The 17,513-nt window shown below is 59.1% G+C and overlaps 8 protein-coding genes across 8 annotated transcripts; 3 read left to right on the top strand and 5 right to left on the bottom strand.

Moving 5' to 3' along the window:
- Positions 1–113: 113 nt before the first annotated feature.
- SDRG_00281 (18S rRNA biogenesis protein RCL1) lies at positions 114–1,417 on the bottom strand. The gene is made up of 3 exons (XM_008605752.1): positions 915–1,417; positions 342–871; positions 114–284 (listed from the first exon to the last, which is right to left on the bottom strand). Exons 1-3 carry the CDS (start codon positions 1,383–1,385, stop codon positions 152–154), a joined length of 1,134 nt encoding a protein of 377 aa, XP_008603974.1. The 5' UTR covers positions 1,386–1,417; the 3' UTR covers positions 114–151.
- Positions 1,418–2,010: 593 nt separating this feature from the next.
- On the bottom strand, positions 2,011–2,672 carry SDRG_00280 (hypothetical protein). Its single transcript, XM_008605751.1, has one exon. It carries the CDS (start codon positions 2,636–2,638, stop codon positions 2,054–2,056), a length of 585 nt encoding a protein of 194 aa, XP_008603973.1. The 5' UTR covers positions 2,639–2,672; the 3' UTR covers positions 2,011–2,053.
- Positions 2,673–3,824: 1,152 nt separating this feature from the next.
- Positions 3,825–4,323, top strand: SDRG_00279 (hypothetical protein). The gene has a single exon (XM_008605750.1). The coding sequence runs from the start codon at positions 3,968–3,970 to the stop codon at positions 4,265–4,267; it is 300 nt and encodes a 99-aa protein (XP_008603972.1). The 5' UTR covers positions 3,825–3,967; the 3' UTR covers positions 4,268–4,323.
- Positions 4,324–5,385: 1,062 nt separating this feature from the next.
- Positions 5,386–6,981, top strand: SDRG_00278 (pantothenate kinase). The gene is made up of 7 exons (XM_008605749.1): positions 5,386–5,925; positions 5,972–6,037; positions 6,079–6,285; positions 6,331–6,408; positions 6,460–6,546; positions 6,589–6,663; positions 6,723–6,981. Exons 1-7 carry the CDS (start codon positions 5,404–5,406, stop codon positions 6,858–6,860), a joined length of 1,173 nt encoding a protein of 390 aa, XP_008603971.1. The 5' UTR covers positions 5,386–5,403; the 3' UTR covers positions 6,861–6,981.
- A 181-nt stretch (positions 6,982–7,162) lies between these two features.
- SDRG_00277 (hypothetical protein) lies at positions 7,163–8,415 on the top strand (the record flags this gene model as incomplete). Its single annotated transcript, XM_008605748.1, has 3 exons — positions 7,163–7,939; positions 7,982–8,051; positions 8,105–8,415. 3 exons carry the CDS (start codon positions 7,163–7,165, stop codon positions 8,413–8,415), a joined length of 1,158 nt encoding a protein of 385 aa, XP_008603970.1.
- On the bottom strand, positions 8,190–11,164 carry SDRG_00276 (serine/threonine protein kinase). The gene is made up of 12 exons (XM_008605747.1): positions 10,989–11,164; positions 10,356–10,941; positions 10,087–10,310; positions 9,937–10,046; positions 9,508–9,884; positions 9,370–9,464; positions 9,252–9,323; positions 9,109–9,204; positions 8,940–9,053; positions 8,809–8,882; positions 8,698–8,764; positions 8,190–8,649 (listed from the first exon to the last, which is right to left on the bottom strand). The coding sequence occupies exons 1-12, from the start codon at positions 11,142–11,144 to the stop codon at positions 8,425–8,427; spliced, it is 2,196 nt and encodes a 731-aa protein (XP_008603969.1). The 5' UTR covers positions 11,145–11,164; the 3' UTR covers positions 8,190–8,424.
- Positions 11,165–12,033: 869 nt separating this feature from the next.
- SDRG_00275 (hypothetical protein) lies at positions 12,034–14,407 on the bottom strand. Its single transcript, XM_008605746.1, has one exon. The coding sequence runs from the start codon at positions 14,402–14,404 to the stop codon at positions 12,086–12,088; it is 2,319 nt and encodes a 772-aa protein (XP_008603968.1). The 5' UTR covers positions 14,405–14,407; the 3' UTR covers positions 12,034–12,085.
- A 427-nt stretch (positions 14,408–14,834) lies between these two features.
- Positions 14,835–16,128, bottom strand: SDRG_00274 (hypothetical protein). The gene is made up of 2 exons (XM_008605745.1): positions 16,001–16,128; positions 14,835–15,917 (listed from the first exon to the last, which is right to left on the bottom strand). The coding sequence occupies exons 1-2, from the start codon at positions 16,114–16,116 to the stop codon at positions 14,951–14,953; spliced, it is 1,083 nt and encodes a 360-aa protein (XP_008603967.1). The 5' UTR covers positions 16,117–16,128; the 3' UTR covers positions 14,835–14,950.
- Between the last annotated feature and the right edge of the window lie 1,385 nt (positions 16,129–17,513).

The raw sequence follows: 17,513 nt of genomic DNA, 5'->3' as shown, positions 1-17,513 counted from the left end.
GCTTGTGGCTCGGGCGGCTCCATGGCCACCTTTTGTGGTGCGGACACCATTGGTGTATGTTGCCCGCGTATAATGTAGCGTGTCGCAATGCGTAGTTTAGCAGACTTGTTCCATTGTGTGCGTGTGGTCGGTTGTATATATTGTAGTGGGTTTAAGTAACTTTTTTCGACAAATTTTTGAAGCCCAGGCCCAGGCACGAGAGCAGCACGGTCTTGGTCTCGTTCTCGGCCTTGATCTTGAACGTGACACCGAAGAAGTCGCGCAAATGACGCAGGAATTGAATGCTAGAAATGGACGCTTCAATCTCGGCGCCAAACAACATGGCAAGAATCAATAGATACCTGTGCGGCGTGAGCTTGCCAAAGCGAACTTTCGATACGTCTTCGGGCGACAGCGTCATGAGGAGGAGCGTGAGGCACTGGTTGGTCGTGTCGACGCAGCCGCCCTTTTGAATCTCTTCGCAGAGCAAGTGCGACGCGGTCTTGGCCACGTCTTCGGGGAGACTGCCACTCGTGGCCGCGGCTTCGGCCCCCAACACGATACCGGTCGTCGTCTCGGCAACGAGCGAGAGGCCAAAGCCAGGCGAAAGACCCGACTCGGCGCCCTTGTAGTGGTCCGAGTAAATGTACACATCCGGCAGCAGCTTGTTGAAGATGCCACGGCCCGTGTCGACGATGCGGTTGGCGGTCTGCGGCGACACGCGCGTGCAGTAGGCCACGCCGCGGATCCGCTTGATAAAGCCGTCGTCGATGAGGTGCACCGACCGAAGCTGGCGCACGATCGGGCAGCGAAAGATGACTTCGCCGCCACCGAGCGGCGGGGCACCGCGCTTCTTGACCTTGAAATCGAGGCCTTCGTCAAGGCCAAAGTGCTAGCAAGTGATGAGATCGAGCGAGTCGGCCCAGATTTGCTACCTTGATCAGCGGCAATGTGATCGCCTTGAACGAGTCGACCGAGACATCCACGTCGTCGTTTGTGATACCGCGCAGCGTCGCAACGAGCGGCTTCTTGGCAAAGGGCGCGAGCGCGACAAGCGGTTCGAGGAACCAGCCGATCGCGCGCTTCGTGCCACAGTCGTGGTCGATCGTCCCGCCAACGATAAAGCCGGGCGTGTACTTGAGCGACGTACCGGTTTCGTTGATTTCGATCTGGCTGCCGTTGGTGAGGTTGTCGAGGAGCCGCAAAAAGTTGGCTTCAAACTCCGTGATGCCCGGCTCGTCGCTCTCGGCGCGGATGTTTTGGATGAGAATGCGGCGGCCGCTAAGCGTCGCACACACCAAACGCTGGCGAAAGTGGGCGCAGCCCTGGAACTTGAGCGTCCCGCCGGACGTCGCAAAGGAGGACGCGAACCCGCCCCGCTTGGCCGGATTGCTCTGCTTGCTCATGCTCTCGCTTTGACGCAGTCGCACCAACTCGGAACGATAATTTCATTGGTGCCAGACCCACGGGCGCTCCGCCAATCACAAGCCAGATACGAGCTCCGCCAATCACAAGCCAGATACGAACTCCGCCAATCACACGCCGGCATTTATCGTGGCAGCCAATCCGCGTCGTCGGCGAGGCGCGCTTTTGCGTTTCATGAGGTTGATTTCGTTGGGAAGCACCATGCGGATCTCAAAGCGCGTCTCGTGACGAGGGTGAGAGTGCTCGAGCTTCGACTTCGACGTCTTCCATTTCTTCTACCGGTACGACAACGTCGATTCTAGGTAATCTATATGCTGCTATTTCAGTTCTCAGCGGAACGGGACCCGCCGATCTATCTATCGCCAAAAGCTGATCTCTCGGCGGAATTCGTTCACAAGATAAAATTTGGACATCGCTGCCCCGTCGCTCGGCCAAGATGCAGTTGCGATTTTTGTCGAAGGCCATCTCGCCCATTCGATGGGACGAGAGCGGTGCACAACGCCTTTCGCTTGCGTCTCCGCCCTCGAAATAGAAGAGGCGGAGTAGCATAGATCTTCAACGAGACTGGCCGTGATAACAAGCCGCCAATAGAGCTCTCTGCCCGAATCAGAGAAATAGCGCAACGTACATTTTTACGGAATGCAAACTGCTAGGCGCCGCGACGGCGGAGACGTCGTGTTTCGAGCAGCACCCGGCGCGATTTGTCGTAGTACTCTTGCCGCGATCGAACGTCGGCGTTCTCGGGCAAGTCTTTGATCGCCACGGTCAGCGTAAAGTTGGACACCCCGGGGGCGGCCCCCAGGACGCCAATATAGAGGGCCATGCGGGGGCCGTCACGGGGAAATTCAGGCAAGTACGTTGGCAGCGATACGTGGTCGTTGCCTCGCTGTTGTGCAATCCACGACGAGTGGCCGCGCTGCGGTAGCGGGTTCTCGGCCGATAGGAAAAGCGTCGTGTCGCCCGTGACGGCGACGACGTCGACCTCGATCGCGTGCTCGTGTGTATGGCGGGCGATACACACTTGGTAGAAGGCATACGCATCTTCGAGGACGCTGCTGTTAAAGGTCATGTTGGGCGATAGCCGGCTCCCCCCGACGCGGGACTCGGGCGACGGACCGTCGAAAGTCAAGACGACCTCGTCAAACCCCGCACACCAGTTGCTGGCGTGGTCGTCGGCGAGAAGCCGTCGGAGGAGCGCGAGCAGGACAAGACTCGTGGGACGAAGCGCACGCATCTTCGCGGGTGTATCGATCGACGACGGCAGCCGTTGTAACTGGATTTTGAGAGAGAATCGGCCGCGTAACGTGGCACTTCCGCGGGTTCGTCCCACGGCTTTAAATAACCCGCCGCATCCCATCGAACAAACCGATCATTGCGAAATTTGCTAGATCATGGCGCTGTGCTCGATTTCACCGCTCAAGAAGGCGCTCGAGACGCCGTCGTTGGTACCAACAAACGACTCGGACGTGCGCCGACAGGTGTACCCCGACCCAAAATCAACGCCCATCCACGAGAGTACCACCATGCTCGACGAGTACCCGCCTTGGAGCGACGGCGAGCCCAGCAGAGACCAATTGTTGGACGATTTATGGCTCTTGCAGTATTTTCTGTCGTAAGAACAACGCGCCACCACGATATTCTATTTAATCCCCGAGAAAAAGACGACGTCCACGTATATATATCTTTGGATCGGCACCACCTACCCCTCGCAAACAACGTCCCGCGTCACAGGTGGTCGATGCAACGCCAAACGCCCGCAGGACAGGATCCCTATCTCGCGAGTCGGTGGAAAATCGAATGGAAAAACCATCGTATGGACGGAGGTTGCCGTCGTCGTCTTCCCAAACAACGTCGAAGCCTCTTGCACGAACGAGCGACCGCACGTCCTTCCGGACGGTGAAATCACCGTTGGCATGAGTCCCAATCTGAAGTCGCAACTCGTCAACGTGCCTTGTAATTAGCCCCATCGACGCATCTAGAAAAGGCACCATGCATGGTGCTATCCAATCGAATCAAGCTCCCGTGCCGCGAGTGATCGCGTCGCCTCTTGGCCGTCGTCCCACGGCCGCAACGGCATCTCTATCAACTCAACGCATCGGCGGGTTTCTCACCGAGGGACGTTGCACTTGCTACCGCTCTTGGCAACCTTTTTATGAACCACCTTCGTCCTGAGTTCGGTCCTATGTTCCAGTACAAGGATAGGTCTACCATTGTAGTCTCTGCTTTGTGCGACAGGATATTGTCCTGAGTTCGGTCCTATATTTCAGTACAAGGATAGGCCAACCATTGTAGTCTCTGCTTTGTGCGACAGGATATCGTGCGGGTTTCCGCAGCTCTGTCAGGTGGAAGATAGCGCGAACAGTGTTCCAAAGATTAGTTCGACGTTAGTCGTCCCACCGCGGTTGCTTCTGAAACGACCGAGACAAACGGGGTGCCACGTCGTCGTGCCGTTCGAATTCGAGGCATCGAGTGGTCGTCCCAGAGGCTGTTGGGGACGCCATTCTGCCGCGGTCTCCTACGTTCGCGGTCATTTGAAAAAACACTCTGTCCACCCCACCGCCTCATGGAGACACTGCACGCCACCTCGAACTTTGCCGTCACGTCGTCCGCGAGCGGGAAGCGCGTGCTCCTTGTCTCGCTCACCGACTCTGCCGACGATGTTGTCGAAGCACCGCCCAAGCGCATCAAGCTGCAACCCGTGCCGCCGCTCAAGGTCACCATCGGCGATCTCGAGGAAGATAGCCCACGGGATGTGGGCGCCGACGAGATTCTCTTTCCCATCTGGCAGCTCACGGACCTCATCACGGACGACGACCTCATGGACGACGACGACGCATGGCTGCTCGAGTACTTTCTCTCGTGAGTAAACCGCCAGCGACCTATTTAACAGAAATGCATAATTGTACATTCCGACCCAACTAATATGGTGAGCAAGGCGCTGAAGTCCTGGAACACCTCCGACCTCGACACGGCTACATCCTTGTCGTGGTGGCAGTCGGTAGATACTCCAGGTACTTGGTGGCATCGTCGCTTCGAATTCGAATTCGGGCGCCAAGGGATCTTCCGCTTGCCGTCACAAGACGGAACGACGACCGGACCGCCACGACCCTGGCATGTCGAAGACAGCCTTACGCTGGAAGACACACCATCCACCTGGCGCTGATATGCGGCAAAGATGTATGCGATCCCGGGTACATGGCTGAATGGCGTTCCTACCACACCGACTCGCCATTTCCAACGCGCAAACTTGGCACATCCAAGCTGGGCGAGCCGCTTGGGGCCACCTCGTCCAAGCAGTATGAAAGAGATGTGAAGTCAAGGCCAGATTCCTCAAGGCGACATAGCTCTCGATGAGCCGTCCTGCGTGGACCTCGGCGACAGTATCCTGCACTGCAGAAAATTTGGCTGTGTACGTCGCAACAGCGCTCATTTCTCCGGGCTCCAACTTGCGCCTACGACTGCGTTTAAGCCTGCTTCATTACCCTCGTCGGTGGATCGTAACAGGTGCTGGTCATCATTCCGTCAACCGTCGCTCTCTACCGACGCCTTTGCATAAATGACATAAAAAACCGAGTGTGATCTGGCTAATCAAATACGTAGTGCCCTATCATATTCAACCAGTACAGAGAACAGAGCTCGCTTGCCTATCGCTCGCACGAGTTTGTATATCTAGCGTAACGGTGCACGGAATCACGACGACGCTCCTCCTGCTCTCGGTTGCGTTTCCAGCTTGATGGAGTCGGGTATGAAAACGCAATGACGTATATTCGGCATCGAACGGGGGTCCAAAACAGGCTCACACGCTGGCGAGGGCGTTGCACACGGCTCTCGTTGAACGTCAAGCGCAGCATCGGATCGTGTTGGTTAAAGCACAGTGCGCGGAGATGTGTTGGCGCTAGCAGCTCATACACGAGGCTCACATTGGTCAAGTCGGTTAGGAATACCGGAGGCTGGTATGTATTTTCGGCACATGTGCCGAATTCAACTCGAAAGTCCACGATGCTCGCCCGGTTTGCGCTGGCGACGGTCGTCGTCGTCGGCCTCGTCGTGCTGCGGAAGCGCAAGCTGCAGCGGCTCCAGGCGCGGATCATCTACCACCGGGACAAGGACCTCGGGCGGCGCTTCGGCATGGACGTCGGCGGGACGCTCGGGAAGCTCGTGTACCTCGAGCGCGACCCGTCCGAGCTCGGCGACGTGCACACGTACATAATGGCGTCGACGACGTATGGCAAGTCGGCCAACCGCGAAGATGGCATGGCGCTGCAGCTAGCGTCCGGGCGCATCCACTTTCTGCGCTTTGAGACAACCAAGCTCGAGAAGGTCGTCGAGTTTGTGCGCCACCGCTGCTTCCATCGCGACATCCGCACGATGCCCTGCACGGGCGGCGGCGCCTTCAAGTTTAGCAAGCTCTTTGAAGACAACGTGGGCATTACGCTGGAGAAGTGTGACGAGCTCGCGTGCCTCATCCAAGGCCTGGGCTTCGTCATGCGGCATGTGCCCGACGAGTGCTACACGTTCAAGGTCCTCCGCATGCTGTTGCCGTCGCGTCGTTGATGGTCGGTAGTAGAACGTGGCCATGAACCACCAAGGCATGGGCGAAGCGACCAAGACGATCGTGCACACGCCAACCAGCGTACGTCTCGACCTATATGACAAGGGTGCAGCAGTCTGTAGGAGCTGTATCCTTTCCTGCTCGTCAACATTGGGTCGGGCGTGAGCATCCTCAAGGTGACGAGCGAGACCGAGTACACGCGCGTGTCGGGCACGAGCCTCGGCGGTGGCACGTACCTCGGTCTCTGCAAGCTCCTCTCCAAGTACAGAAGCTTTGACGAAGCCATGGACGCCAGCATCGTCGGCGACTCCAACACGGTCGACATGACGGTACACGTTGGCGACGGAGCAGCAAACATTGAGATATACTGCTAGGTGGGTGACATTTACGGCGGTAATTATACCCAGTTCAACCTCTCGGCGAATACGCTTGCGAGCAGCTTTGGCAAAATGGTACCTCTTCTCCATCATCGACGCGCTTGCCATCGTATATGGGCACTTCAGGGCACAAAGTACGAGCCCAAGAGCGGTGTCCGTGACGAAGATGTGGCGAGGTCGCTCTTGATCATGATCACCACCAACATTGGCCAAGTACATATCCCTCTCTTCCACATGCGCTAGGATGAACATTAGGTCGCGTACCTCAGTGCCCAGCGCTCGGACACGCAGCGCATTTACTTTTGCGGCAACTTTCTTCGCCAAAACGAGGTCTGCCTCCTCCTGTCGACAGTACATTATTCATGTTCCTCGTTCATCATTCGCTGTAGATCGCGTCGCGCCAGCTGGCCTATGCGATCGACTACTGGTCCAAATCGCAAATGCAAGCGCAGTTCTTCCACCACGAGGGCTTCTTTGGCGCCCTCGGCGCCCTCTTGACACACAACCAAGACCTCCTCGCGCTCTAACCGCGTCCTCGCGAGTGCTATTTCATCGTAATGATACCATGTGGGTCCTTGGCATGCGTGGTGGGTCTCGCAGAAGCGCCACGTCGTGCTTCTACAAGCTCTGTGCATGCGATTGAATGTACAGGATAGCTCGACTCGCTTGGCTTGGGACTGGTGCGAGACATGACACTATTTGCTGTCTGGTACACAAACCAATATTGTCGTTCGTTTTGTGGCGATCGCGACACTATTTTAGTGTTGGCGTATCTTGTGCGTCCGGATACGCGGGTCCGGACGGGGGCTTTTTGCATCCTGCTTTTGAGATGGCCGAGTACAACCAGCCCGTGGTCGTCGACAACGGCAGTGGCATCCTCAAGGCCGGCTTCGCGGGCGGCGAGCTGCCGCAGGCCGTCTTCCCGAGCTACGTGGGCACGACCAAGCACCTGCGCATGATGGCGGGCGGCGCCTACGAGAGCGGCGACACGTTCGTCGGCAGCCGCGTGCAGCAGCACCGCGGGCTCTTCAGCATCAAGTACGCCATGGAGCATGGCATCGTCACCGACTGGGACCGCATGCAGCGCATCTGGGAGCACATGTACTCCAAGGACATGCTCAACATTACGAGCGAAGAGCACCCGGTGCTGCTCACCGAGGCGCCGCTCAACCCGGCCGCGAACCGCGTCAAGGCCGCCGAGGTCTTCTTTGAGAGCTTCAACGCGCCCGCCTTCTTTGTGTCGCCCCAAGCTGTCCTCTCGCTCTATGCGTCCGGCCGGACGACCGGCGTCGTCCTCGACGTTGGCGATGGCGTCACGCATGTCGTGCCCGTCTACGAGAGCTTTACCTTGCCGCATGCCATCACGCGCATGGACGTGGCCGGGCGGGACGTGACCAACTACCTCCAGCTGCTCTGCCGCCGGGCCGGGTATGTGTTTCAGACCTCGGCCGAGCTCGAGATTGTCAAGGAGATCAAAGAAAAGCTGTGCTACGTGGCGTTCAACCCAGCGAAAGAAGAGCAGCTCGCCCACGCCGCCGGCGACGCGCCGTCCTCGGCCGCCCAAGCCTCGTCCGAGTACCGCCTTCCGGACGGCAGTGTCCTCAACGTACGTCGTCCATACTTGGCTGGACTCTCATGGCGTGTCTAGCTCGGCCCGGAGAAATTCCGAGCGCCCGAGATCCTCTTCCGCCCCGACCTCATCGGCTCCGAGTACACAGGTACGATTTAACGGTCTTCTTGAGCCATCGCCGACGACCGCTCTCCGCATTAGGCGTCCAGGACTGCCTCGTGCATGCAATCCTGCGCTCCGACATGGATCTGCGCAAGACGCTCTTTTCGCAGATCGTCTTGAGCGGCGGCTCGACGCTCTTTCCCGGTTTTGGCGACCGCTTGCTCTCCGAAGTCCGCAAGAAGGCGCCCAAGGACATCAAGATTCGCATCTCGGCGCCGCCCGCGCGCCAGTACTCGACGTGGATCGGCGGCTCGATCCTCGCCTCGCTCGCGACGTTCAAGACCATGTGGATCACCAAGGCAGAGTACGAGGAGCACGGCGCGTCCATTGTGCATCGAAAGACGCTTTAAAGCCATCGATTACACGTCCTTTCGCCGACCGAGGTTCTTGACGCTGTTGTGCAGTCGCTTCCAAAACGACGGCCGGCGCGTGTGGGGACGCGGGTCGTCCTCGGCGACGACGACGGCCGTAGTCGACGACCCGAACAGCGACTGCCGCCGGTGGTCGCCGGGGGAATTGGCCCAGCTCTGCGGCGATTGGCACAAGTGATCGTCGAGCAGCTTCTCTTCGTACTCGATCCGTTTCTACGTCGAGTCCCATCGATGCAGTCGAACCACTAGACGACGAGGTACCTGCTCAAAGACTCGGAAGACCGTCGCCGGTGGCAGCTCCAGATAGTTGGCCAGACCCAGCTGTAAGCTACGCATGTATGAGCTATCGCAGCAACGAGCACCGCGCAATACCTCGTCTCCACGGGCGGTAAGACGACGTTGTGGGACGAAGCTTCCGGCGTGAGCATCGACATGCCATAATCCGACTAGCCATAGTATATTGGCATGGAGGGTTGGGAAGCCGATCGGGATGATGTATGTACCTGGGGAACAAAACACTTGGCCGCACGGTCGTAGACGCGGTGCATGACGGCGTCGCTAATGTCCTGCAGCGCCTTTTCTCCCGGTTCGGAAATGCCGGCAACAAAGGTCTTCCACTAAGGCACGGTATATCAGATGATCTCGCGCCATTTTCCAAGCGACAGTATGTACCTCGGCGAGCGTCGCGTCGGGTGTAAACTGATGTACAAACGGGTGCGTGAGGAGTTGGTCAGCGGTCCAGCGCTCGTCCGGGTCGACCGTGAGACACTAAGACGGTGCGTTGCATCCCTGTACGCTCTTCGTCTTGGATCTACCTTGTCAAGAAAGTCTTGAAACGACGGCGAAAACAAGTCGGGCGGCAGCTTGAGGTAGTCTTCATTGGCCACCTACGCCCGCCTTGCGTGACCACATTTCCTACGACAGACTGCGTACCGAATCAAAGAGACCGAAAAAGCCATCTTGCGTCGGCAACGGGTAGCGCCCGAGAGCGACCGAGAGTAAGACGAGGCCAAACGACCAAATGTCGGCTACACGCAAGCATGAGCGCAAGCAGTAGTCGTGGGGAGGTACAGGGACAGCCGTAGTCGCCGCCGCCGATGCGCTCGGGCGCCATGTAGAGCAAGGTCCCGACGAACGTCTTGGTGTGCATTGCATGCTCGTTGAGTGTTCGCGCGAGGCCAAAGTCCGAGATCTTGATGTCGCCCGCGTGGTTGAGCAGCAAGTTGTGGGGCTTGATGTCGCGATGGACCATGCGGTTGGCGTGAATGTGCTGGAGACCGCGAAGGACGCTGGACGCAATGCGACACAGAATCGCCTCGGACTTGCACCCACCGTGGACGACCATGTCTTGGAGGGACCCGACGCCCATGAATTCCATGACAAGGCAGATGCAGTTCTTGGGCTTGTCCACGAACGCATCGTAGAACGATACAATGTACGGACTCGGCCTACAAGAGTCGTCCTCAGCATCCTCCGACGATGTATGCAACCAAAGCGGACATGCGCACGGGGGCGGTGCGGGACTCTGTGAGCGGCACGAGATTCGCGTACAGCGCGTGGAGCTCCCGTACCATTTGCCGGCGCTGGCCTTTCCCGTAGACGGGCACGTCCTAGACCATTGTGGGCAAGGAGACCACAAGAAGCTGGTACCTTGATCGCAACCACTTTGAGCGTCGGAATGTGCACGGCCTTGAAGACGATCCCCGACGCACCGCGGCCCACTTCACGCACCCGCACAAGGTTCTCTTGCAGATGGAGGTGCGTTGCGTCCGGCGACGCGATCCCAGCCTCCGAGACCGAGACCGACTTGGTGGTAAACATACCGTGATTGGGCGAGTAGGCACTTCCCTGGCTGAAGCGACCGCCCTCGCCATCTACACCGATGATATAAGACAAAGAAGGTCAATGGGCCGTCCGACCATGCGGCGACAAAGTGTCGCTATCACTGTTGGAGCCAATGGAGCCGAGCTTGAGGTCCATCATGGCGCGCTGCATGTGGCTCGTCGGGTTGTGGTTGTTGCTAGCGTGCACACCGAATGCACTGCTCTCGCGCTCGAGCGCGTCTCGCTTGGCCAAGAGCTGGTTCGCCGCGCGGTTGGCGCGATTTTCTGCTTGCTGGGACGTGGGCATCTCGTCGAGCTTTAGTCGCAGCACGGGTCGCTTGGCGGGCACTTTGATGGGCGTGAGCGGTGGGGGCGTGTGGGGGCTCTCTGTCGCAGCGCTCGATGTGGGCGTCGCCGCCGTGATCGTCAACGGCGTCTTCTCGGACTGGCTTCGATCCAGTTTGAGCACGGGCAATGGCTTGCTCACGTCTCCTTCGTGCTCAAAGGTACTGTGCATCTCTTCGATAACATGCTCGAGCTCATGCGCGACCGACCGCGCCGAGGATGCGGGCCCCGCAACGTCGTGGGTCATCCAAGGGCAACGCCAGCTCCTGACTTCAGCAAGCCGCAGCGACCGAACGTCCATGTCCGGAAAGATGTTGGGCACGACGGGGTGTTCACCCTACATGTGTGACGCATCGATCGACGCGTCTTCGCAGGGCGATCTACCTGGAGGTGCATGTTGGGCAGCGACAAAGACCGCTGCGGGCCGCGCCGGGTCTTCCGGCGGCCGAGCCATGGCGCGTCCGAAGGCTTGCGCTCGTAGTAGTTCATGCTCTCGCCTCGTCCTCGTCGCGTCGGGTGCATCTTGCCGTCGGCGTCCATACTGCTTCCGCGGGCGAAAATGAAGTCGTTTTAATCCGGCCGATTGGACATCGTGCAAAACCGGATCGCATTTAATTCCCAACATCGTCCGATTCATACAAACCTTCAATAATAAAATAAACAAGCCCCGTCGTAACGGGTCCAAAATTATAAAGACTGCCGTTCGACTCGCACATCCGCGCCTTTGATTGGACAATTGCCGATCAGGCAATAGAATGCGATCTTTGCGATCTGCATACAAACCTCAAGATAGTATGGGGTGGATTTGATATTTAGCATTAAATACGCGCCGGCGGTGCATCTCCTCGTTGTGAACATCAGCATCTTCCCGGCTTCGATTCGAAGAAGATGGAGGTACGACCGTAGGTAGACGTCGTGTATGTGAGACGTAGTGGGGTCCGTGCTGCAGCGCTCGACCAGGATACCAAGCGAACTCGGCTGCTTGGACGGGCTACCCATCCTCCTCCATGAGAATCTCCATGCAGCCAGGGTACTACGAGTACCCAGCACGGTGCGACCGACCCGATCGACGGACGAGACTGTCGCTTCGGAAGCGCCGGGACGCTTCAATCTCGGTCCGCTCGGCTTCGAAAGATCCCGCGATCCTCGGGTTGAAGCGCGTCCGCGTCGCAGCACCCGAAGCAGCGTCTTCTCTCAACCACGGCGAACGAGCCAGCTCGATCCATGCCGGCCAACACCACCCGGGATGGTCCTACTGGGCACGCAGTGGCACGGCGACCAGTACTTCAACAACTCGTCCAAGACGACAGGATGGTGGCTCATCGTGCGTGGCCGGCCGAGCAGAGGCGGTCGGTTGACTTTGCCCTGGGTACGTGACACAGTGCAGCGGGAACGCATGCATCCTACGCCAAGCAAGCGCAACCACGCATCAAGCACACGACAGGTATACATAAACGTTAGCTGCATGGACGTCCCGTAGGCTATATGCACGAAGCAGTCGTCGGCAGAATCGACCGCGAGATGTACAGTCGCCCGAGCTGCTTGACGTGAAAGTCCCAGCCATTGGTCGTGTTTTTGAGGTTCATGACGCCGGCGAACTCGCGCATCCACATGTGTCGCTGGAACGCCGCTGTCGTCGGGTCCAAATCGGCCGCGTCCTCCCATTTCTGGTACCCATAGTAAAACTGCATGTGGGCGCACGTCGACCAGTTGACATGGCTCGACACGATCGCCAAGGTGAGCTCGCCCGAGAGGCGGTGCAACGTATGGTCTGGCACCGCCGCTTTGGACGGAAGCGGCTCCGACGTGTGGAAGGCCAGCTCGGTCATGCCCGCCGCCTCGCGCTCCACGATCGTTTGCACCACTGCCCGCACGTCGGCGTACGAGCTGTAGTACTCGTCTTGCTTGTCGACCGGCGACAGCCATAGTCGGCTCGTATTTGCCAGCGACGCGTTCAGAAAGTGGTGGGAACCACTCTCGGGCAGGCGCAAGCAGTAGTGCACGCCGTTGCCGATGACGACTTTGGTCACGACATGCGTCCTGATCGTCTCGTTGGTCGTCACGGCGACCGGGTGGTAGAGGCCATGGTACTCGACAGCGGCTTGTGTCCCCATCAAGGTCGCGCGTTCCCGCGCCGGCCACTTGAGCATTGTGTAGAGATCGCCCGCGGTCAAATACACAGAAACCGTCTTCGTACTGCGTTCGCCGAGGCTCGATAAAAACGGGCCGCTCATGAAGAGCTCGTGGTCGTCTTGGTGGGCCGTGACAAAGAAAGCAGCTTTCGTCACCGAGTTCATCGCTGTCGGGAGCGCCACCGGCGGTAGCCACCCGATCGTAGTGACCGGGTCGAGGCTGCGTGTTGCTTTGAGCAGTGAACAACGGCGTGTCGACGGTTCAAAGCTCGTGGCGACGCACTCGTTGCGCGAGATGACGCAGAGTGCATGGACTGCGCACGCCGCCGCCGAGTCGACGGACACGGATGTGATCGTGTCGAGCGGAAGCCCTGCGTCAAGAAACTGCGCAGGGACTTTGGGGTAGTCGCGCAGCGCGAGGATCGCCGTGCTTGGCTGCAACGGCACAACTTCACACGATCCCGTCGACGCCGTGTAGGCAAAGACGCTGGCATTTGCGCGCGCCGTGGCCACCGCGCAGGCCTCGAGAGACGCAGCTGGCACGACAACGGCAGGCGGTGCGCTCAAACGGTACCCGCGCATTGTCACGTAGCGGCGGTGGTCGTCTGTCACGTGGTGTCGGAGCGGCGCGTGTACCCAGCCGGCGATGCTGCTTTTGGCTCGCTGCGCCGTCGGTGCCACGAAGTGGCAGCGACCGTCGCGCTCGAGATGGTACCCGACGCACCCAAACGGGTTGGTAGCGCACGCCGTAGCGCACTCGGAAAGCGTCGGCGCCAGCGCCGCCGTCGCGATCCGGAACGCAGCGGGAATGGTCTCAAAGAGCACATCGCGACCGTCCTTCATGCGCATGTAGCTCTGACGCGTCGATTGGTTTGCTGCGTCGTACTCGAAAACGGAGCAGAGGCGCGTTGTTGTGATGTACGAGAAGAGCGGTTGATCCACCGTCGTGGCCAGCTGCGCGCACTCCCCGATCGACTCGACGTGCGTGAACGTGTGCTGCGGCCACGTGTCGGTAGCTGCGTTCGTCTCGTCGAGCCAGAGCGCACCGCGGACGTAGCTATAGGCGACTGTCGGCAGTGGATACGGTCCCTCGGACGTTCCAAAGAGAATGGCGCGCGGCGATCGCCGCAGCGACGTTGGCCAGCGCCGCGTCGCGACGGCGCCGGGCAGGGCGCGGCGGACACCGACCGAGTCCTTGATGATGCACGTGGCGTTGCTGGAACTATTGCACCACACGTACACTTGACACGCCGTGCCAAGCCGGGTGCAGAGGCTGGCGCAACCGTCGAGCGTCATGGGCGCGACCACGGACGCATTGTGGCCATCGTACGAGACGTCGGTCTCGGTGACGGCGTAGTATCGCGGCGTCGTGAGCGCGCATACCACCGTGGCGATGCTTGCAGAGAGGCAAACAACGACGGCGACCAGGATAAGCGTACATCGCTTGGACGGCGGCCAGCGTCCTGTGGGTGCCACGGGCTTGGCATCGAGGCTCGCCGTCATCGATGGGTCGCGCAACTCGGTGAATGCGAACGCAGTAGAACGCAGTAGTCCGTGATACGGTTCCTCTGAGAATCCATCGTCGCGCCTCATCACTGTGCAAGCGGCCCGAAAAAATGGTCGCACCGATCGCGGTACAGTAGATGCCGTACCGGTATGTCCATGCATGGCAGCGCGCGCCAGCTGGTTGCCCGCCATGTTGCCAATGAAAGTCGGGCGAGTGCCATCACACCCGACCAGTGCACCATCTTCTTGATATGGATCTGATATTTCTGAGCGCACTCCAGTGCACTCTTGGCAGCGATCGCGGGTTGCGGGCTGTGGCGCCACAGCTTGGCGCCACGGGTCTTTACCGCGGGGTCCCAAGTCGCTTGCCACGTCGCTTGGTCATTCCTTTTGCTACCCATCACCCTTGTCCACCCTTGTCAGCTCTTGTCAGCTCGTGGCGAGTTGAGGCGAGACGAAGGGCTCGACCCTCACTTGCACATCTCCATCTACAGTATACCATTGCCGCGTACACCAGCGTATGTAACCGAGTGTGTGGCAGGCAGCTGACGCGTGTGGCTAGCATGAGCATGAGCTTGCTGGCGACGAGACGCGAATTTCAACGGTCGTTGTTGGAAGAGGATTCATATCTTATATACATTACATAGGAACTGGTGGTGGGTGATTGCTTCGTGGACGGAAGGGATGAAGTACTGCGAGCATACGGGTTTAGTCGGACGCAGTGGTGGCCGCAAGCGGCTTGGGGGCCCCGCCGACCTGCTGCGGGAACAGCGTCGGGTACAGCACACCCCACGTCTTGACGACAACGGGGTTGAGATGCGCGGGCCGCGTGTACGTCGAGAGCGTCGTCTCGTGCTGCTGCCAGATCGGTGCGGCCGACGGGGCCATCGGCGCGTAGCCTTCGACCTGCGACACAAGCGTGTGGAGCTTGGGTTTCGGTGCCGGTGCTGCGACAACGCCGATCGGTGTCGGTGCAACGACCGGCGTGGGCGCGACGACCGGCGTGGGTGCGACCACTGGTGTCGGTGCGACGGGCACGGGCTCGACAACTGGCGGGCGCTTGACCTCTTCTTCATGGATCGAAGAGCAGTGCGACGACGAATGCAAGGACGACGACCGAGCGTGGTGGAGCGACGAAGTCCGATCCGGGAACGACGGCGACGAGAGACCGTCAATGTTGTGCTCGCTCGAGTTGTCTTCGCAGTCGGTCTCGGACGCGACCGACGACTTGTAGCCGCGGCGCGACGCCTTCTCGTCGTCGTAGTGGTCGTAGATCGAGGCTTCGCGTTCATAGTGGTACACGTGGTGCTTGGCTTCGAGAAAGTCCATCACGACGTCTTGGCCCTCGGCCGAGAGCGACGTGAAGAGCGCGTTGAGCTGGCGCATGAAGAGGTCGAGCTGGCGCCGGCGAAAGTCGGGCGAGTCCTTCCCAAACCCAAACGACTTTTCGGGAAACGGGAGCTTGGCGACCCACTTCTTGTCCGTCTTGCAGAGTGTCGTGAAGAAGTCGTGGTACTTGGAGTACCGGATCGGGAGCTCCCAGTAGTCGGTGCCGTTGTCGACGGTCGTGATGTACACGGTGGTTTTGGACGACCGGAGCACCTCGTAGCGAGGCACCTCGACGTTGCGCATGGTGCGGATGCTCGACGCGCGCCGGCGGGTAAGGCGGCTCTTTCTATGGAGGAGTTGGTTGAGCGCCATGATGCGTAAAGCAAAGTGCAACGACTCGTGTCTTTTGCAGTCGTCATAGACACGTACCCGGCGCGTGCTTCTGCAGACGTGGCAGGGAGGAGGCGGCGCGAGAGAAACCGCACGGGTGCAAGGAGGCTACTGGTGCTGTGGCGACTCGCCCGCTCGGTCAACGAATGGGCCATGTGTCACTGGAACAGACGTTGCAATTATGACGCTCGCAGCATGCGCGCTTGACAATCGCACTTAATCGAGTTTGCCCTTTGCCACTCAATCGCGCAACCCCTCGGCCGAACGACCCCACCATCGCGAACAACGTACCGTTCTTCGACGCAGCCTGGATACAATCGACTGCACAGCAACGGGTCGAACGGGTTGGAGTAGGCACGTGGAACCACTTGCTCTCGGTGTACTGTATCTTGGCGCTGGTGGATCGTCTCCAGTCGACACAGCCTACGCTTCATGCAAACGTGGGGCGGAGAGGGATGTTTGGGACGCGCGTTCATTTCATTAGCAGAGAAGAAGACGGGAGCGTATACCACCTGTAGTATAGGCGGTGGGCCTGCATACTAGTGTAGAGCCAACACAGTAGGGCGGCGATGCCATAGTTTGGCGCCGCGGCGTTGCAGTTGAGGTCACTAAAGCGAGGGTGTTGTCCGGCGGGTGGTCGGCGTCGGGTTTGATAGGCTTGCCGCACGACTGCGGTGTAATTGGATGCGCGGCTGCAGGAGCCAGCGTGTGTCGTTTGGCGGCGAACGACTGAACGTGCGATCGCGCTGGTATATTGCCCGCGCCCTCTGATAGGTCCAGATAAGTTCGTTCGGGCCCGACATGTGTACGTACGGAACGTATCCATAGCATACAAACATAGAGTAAAAACGTACAATTGTATTGTACGATACCGGACGAGACAATGCAGCAGGTCCCGGCTGGGTCGTGTACATCGCTTTTTTCGCAGCGTCCAGTGGCTGCAGCGTGTTTGAGTGGCGACGGCCCATGGACGCGTGGCGCCGTCCCGTGCATCGTTCGACGAGTGATCGTAGCAGACAGATGCGGAGGCGGGCGCTGCATCCATGTGGCGTCCTTGGCCGCTTTGCGGTGGCGACGAGCCGCTTTGCCGTGCCGTGGACGGCTACGATTGCCAGGACATGATGCAGAGCGTCGTGGTGCGTCGTCGTCTTGGTTCGTTGACGCTCAAAGATCGAGCGGTCAAGCCAGATACGAGGTTCAAGAACCCGCGACACCGACCGCAGTTGCCGCGAAGACGAACGATGCGCACGGTCCTTGCCATAAACACGCACAGCACGCTCCTTCAACGAGGTTCTGTCCGTTGCCGTAGGTTCAGACGTGTGATTTTTGTCGATGCCAATATTATTTGATGATGATGATTGCGCTCAGCTCTTATATATGCGGAATATTATGCGCGCGAATCAGTGTGCATGGTACACTGCGCGGTGCATACCACCGACAGCTACCACCGACGATCACCAGCTGCATCGTCGATCATCAACACACTGTGGAGTATAAGTATATGCAAGCGTCGGTCGTGGCGGTGAATTTTTTCAAAATCTCGTTTGGGTGC

Source organism: Saprolegnia diclina (genome assembly GCF_000281045.1).
Source record: "Saprolegnia diclina VS20 unplaced genomic scaffold supercont1.1, whole genome shotgun sequence".
NCBI lineage: Eukaryota > Oomycota > Saprolegniomycetes > Saprolegniales > Saprolegniaceae > Saprolegnia > Saprolegnia diclina.
Note: the sequence above shows the minus strand (reverse complement) of the source record. Positions and strands in the feature narration are given on the sequence as shown.